This window comes from Morone saxatilis, unplaced genomic scaffold (assembly GCF_004916995.1).
Source record: "Morone saxatilis isolate NCDOM2014 unplaced genomic scaffold, NCSU_SB_2.0 Contig1, whole genome shotgun sequence".
Taxonomy (NCBI): Eukaryota; Metazoa; Chordata; class Actinopteri; family Moronidae; genus Morone; species Morone saxatilis.
This window is the reverse complement of record NW_023339651.1, coordinates 14,729,347-14,733,500: the sequence shown is the minus strand read 5'-3', so window position 1 is coordinate 14,733,500 and position 4,154 is coordinate 14,729,347. Positions and strand designations below refer to the sequence as shown.

General features: G+C 40.0%; 1 protein-coding gene across 2 annotated transcripts in view; it reads left to right on the top strand.

Annotated features, from left to right (window-relative positions):
• rhbdf1b (rhomboid 5 homolog 1b (Drosophila)) overlaps window positions 1–4,154 on the top strand; it is a gene marked incomplete at its 3' end in the record, with an annotated part of 34,889 nt that overhangs the window by 24,600 nt on the left and 6,135 nt on the right. For both annotated transcript variants that reach the window (XM_035659353.1, XM_035659360.1), the window contains 1 exon segment: window positions 2,959–3,187. In XM_035659353.1, coding sequence (XP_035515246.1) covers window positions 2,959–3,187 — 229 coding nt within the window.

The following is a 4,154-nucleotide window of genomic DNA, read 5'->3' as shown; positions in this document are numbered from 1 at the left end:
GTATAGACATACTCTAAAAATGATAGTCCTGTACATACTGGCATTGACAGTATTAGCAGAGCAGCAAAATGTACTTAAATTATCAAAAGTAAAAGTACTTATCCCGTTATTGTCCTAAACTGTATGATAAGGCATTAACATATGTTGTAGCTGGTCCTTTTTTTTTACTATCACGTGCAATCAAATTGTATTTCAGTATAGTACTTGAATAAATGTTGTTCCACCACCACTGTCTCAAAGTACAGACTGTCTCGGGCTGAAGTCACCACAAGTCAATATTTCATGACAGTTTTTTAATTTGGATAATTTTTGTCCCAAGAAAGACTATTTTTATGTCTTTCCTTAAGGAGTTTTCTTTTTGTCAGATTACGAAACAGCATCTAGCCATGTTACCATGACAATAACATGCACCATTTGACCCAGAAAAAAATATTATATTATTATGTTAGTTCAAGGAGACCATATCTGTTCAGTAATCCTGAACCTGACACTTAATCCCTTAATTGAAGAATAGTAGTGAAGTTAGTAGTGAAGTAATAGTAAAGTCTGGAAAGAACAAATGAAAAGTTAAGTATGTTTTTGTAGGTTTTTGTTCAGCTCAGTTTCTGTTACATCAGCTATGGACATGTGACCACTTATATTTAATTTGCTGTTAATAAACAGCAAATACTGGTAAGCTTATATATCAGGCTAACCCTATAGATCTGAACTCCAAAAACCCCTCATGTTGGTGGATCAGAAAGTGCAATGCCTATTATCAGGGTTCATATTTATCTTCTATATCTGTACTATTCTCTGTTTGTTCAGCCATAATATTTGTTTAGATTGTAGATTTGCCCCTTGGCCTTTTCTCCCTGATAAAATGAATGCTGTCTAAGCCTATAATTACAGTAGAGTCGATGGATGCTTCGTGTGTACCAGCCTTACCTTGAGGATATGAAAGCTAATTCATGTGGCTTAATGTGGCTTTAATCTTTGATGGCTGATGGATTTGTGCCGTTGTCAAGCAGTTGTGAAACATTTTATTTATGGTTTTGTGTGGGCGAATATGACCTGCATGCTTGTCGGTACATGTGACAAATACCCGCTTACCTAAACAAACACAAACAAACAAACGTCATCTATCTTGAAACGGGCCTTGATTCACAGTGTGTGCGAGTGTTTGCATCATGCTTTCCCATCCGTAGTGGATGTTATGTTAATCTTGATTGTTATCTGTATTTAACAGTTAACCAAAGTGAGTTATTGTTCCATTATCTTCACACTCTGACCTCCTCTTCTCCGCTGTCTCTGTTTACATCTCCTGCTCAGAGAGGCCAAGTCTGACTCCCTTCTCGGCTTTCCAAAACCTATCTTCTTTCTAAGACATTCCTCTCTGGAGGGACAACAATCAGGGCCACGCCACCCCCTCCCTGCCCCTGTGTAGCCTTAAAAGGCTTCCCCAGCTGGCGTCTTTCTTGATGATGAAGCTCGAGTGTTTATTACTGAGCGCTCCGCTCTCCAAACAGTTTCCCCAGAGAGGCCCCCTCCCCGAACGCACAGCCTGGCACGCAGACACTGTTTCATGGAAAAAGAAGGGACCTGGATGCACACACATTTGCACATTAATACTGCACATTTATTGAGTTTAAATGAGAAACAAACACACACAGCTAAGTCAGGTCATCAGCTGCAGGACTTTGAGGCAACATCTGCTTCTTTGCTTCTGACAGAACAGAGAGCAGTAGGTTGTGTAAGGATAAAGACAGTATTTTTCCTTCAGCCTCTTTAAGTTGCACACATAAACAGAGAAAGATGAAGATAGGAGAGAGAGACAGATACAGGAGGGGAGCTGAATTTATGAGGATTTCTCAGTCTGATATATTGACATGTTGCACAACATACCTTTATTTAATACACTGTCCTGCTGTAGCCTGATCATAGTCCTCACTGTGTGCTGCGGCTGTAGAGATGCTGGCCCATATTTTATCTTGATTTTTCCTTATCCAATCACTTATAAACTTTATCCAGAATTACGTTTAAGCTGATCCGTGCTACTTAAATAGATCTAATTTGATCATTTTTCTTTGTGTTGCAGCCAACGATTTTTCCATTCACCCTACATGCCCCATTCATCTTTCTTTTTCTCTCTCAAGTTTCTGTCCTGTGGCAGCTTAAAATGATGCTTTATCAGCTATATTAAACCACGCATGTTGGCTTTCCATTTAGTATTTAAGGTACCAAAGGTGTAAGGCTCCATATTTAAAGACTGCGAGACCAGATGCTCGTTTGAGATGTATGGTTCTCTTCATCAGTATGGACAAGAAAGCAATCAACCAATGAACCCTTTAACTCGTCAACTAATCCCCAACAACCGGCTGCAATCAATCAGCTAATCAGCATATTGTTGTGCTAATCTTGCGGGATGTATGGCTCAGGCTGTCGGACAATACGGTGCCTGTAAGGGTTTTCTGAATGAAAAACAGGAATAAGATAAAACAGACAATGAGGACAGCAATGTTATTATTAATTCTCTTTCTTTGAGAGTTGACATGAAATTCTGGTTCAGCCCAATCTCAGTGTCTTTTGAGATGAGGCAGCGTTGTTGCCTTAGACAGCCTTTACTTTGCTTTTTTTTATTCTTTAATAGCTACCTAAGTTGTAAAGAAAAACTACAACTACTACTGAAAAACTAATGACATTCCCATCAGCCTCAGCTGTATTTTGTGTTTTATGCTAATTAGCAGATGTTAGCGTGCTAACACGAACATGGCAAACAATATACCAGCTCAGCATCACCACGTTAGCGTAGCCATTGTGAGTATGCTGTAGAACTCAATATCTTTCTTTTAAGTCATCCTCGAAGTCCTGTTGTGATAGTTTCAGGCTTTGAACAAAATACTAATAAGAACAAAAACCATTTCAGTCACTTTTCATTGACAGTTGCTATTTGCTAACCAGACTGCGTCCTCTCCCCAGGGGTACGGCTGACTGGTTTGGGGTCAGCAAAGACAGCGACAGCACCCAGCGATGGAGGAGGAAGAGCCTGCAGCACTGCAGCCATCTGTACGGGGGTCTCAAGGTGCAGGTGATGCGGGAGATGGAGCTACACAGCCAGGACAACCTCTCCCTGGCCAGCACTGAGACCCCTCCTCCCCTCTACCTCCCACCCCACCACCCCAATCACCACCACTATGGCATGCAGAGGGTAGGCCAGCGCCCGGGGTCACGTTAGAGGGGCGGAGGAAGAGATGGGACAATTGTTCATCTTTTCCTCCATCGCACTCTTTCACTCTCATTCGATATTTCACATTAGGTTTCCGGCGCTTGCTTTACCTCTTTGCTTTGCCATCTTGCCTAGGGTTCAATTGATGGCTTTCTGAAGACGCATGAAGCAAAACTAATACAAGAAACTCACAATTCTGCTACACAGGCATGAACTACTGTAGCACTCATAGTATTAATAATGATAACTGGCTGCTCAAAATGTTATTCCGACACACTGGTTTACTCTGTTGAGATTTGAAATGCTTATACATTCAAACAAATAAGCCTCTAAAACCTCTAAAAAGATTTCTTTCTCTATACATTTTGTTTTAACTCATAGCATGCTAGCATAGGTCTCTAAGTGCCAGTAGCCCACAAATGCACCCGTAAATACAATCCTTGGGTTTGCTTTTTCTCACTTGTTTTAACATTTTGTATCATAAACACAAAGATTAGAGATTACATTAATTTTGATTATTATATAATAATTATTAATAAGTATGGTCTGAGAATGTTTCACACTAATGGTTTCAAAGGAGGTTTAGTCCTCCTCTATCCTATTGATTGTTGCATGAAGCATGAAGTACATTTTATAGTGGACAAATAGCCACTATAAAAGCAGCTGCTACTGTAAAGCACAAGTTTACAATTGTCATTAGATATTGAAAATGAGCAAATAACATCTGTAAAATATCAGTTCTCTGCCACTAAAACCTTCTGCACTTTGGTCTTTTTAAAAAGCTTTACTCTTCTTGGTACATCAATCTAACCCTAGTTTAGATGTGTGTCTTGTGCATCCCTGCTGTCCCCTGTTCTGCTGCTTAGTGCTGTATGTGGCTTGACAATTGAGTACCAAAAAAAAGCTGTGGTGTACCAACACATACATATTGTGTGTGTGTTTGTGTGTG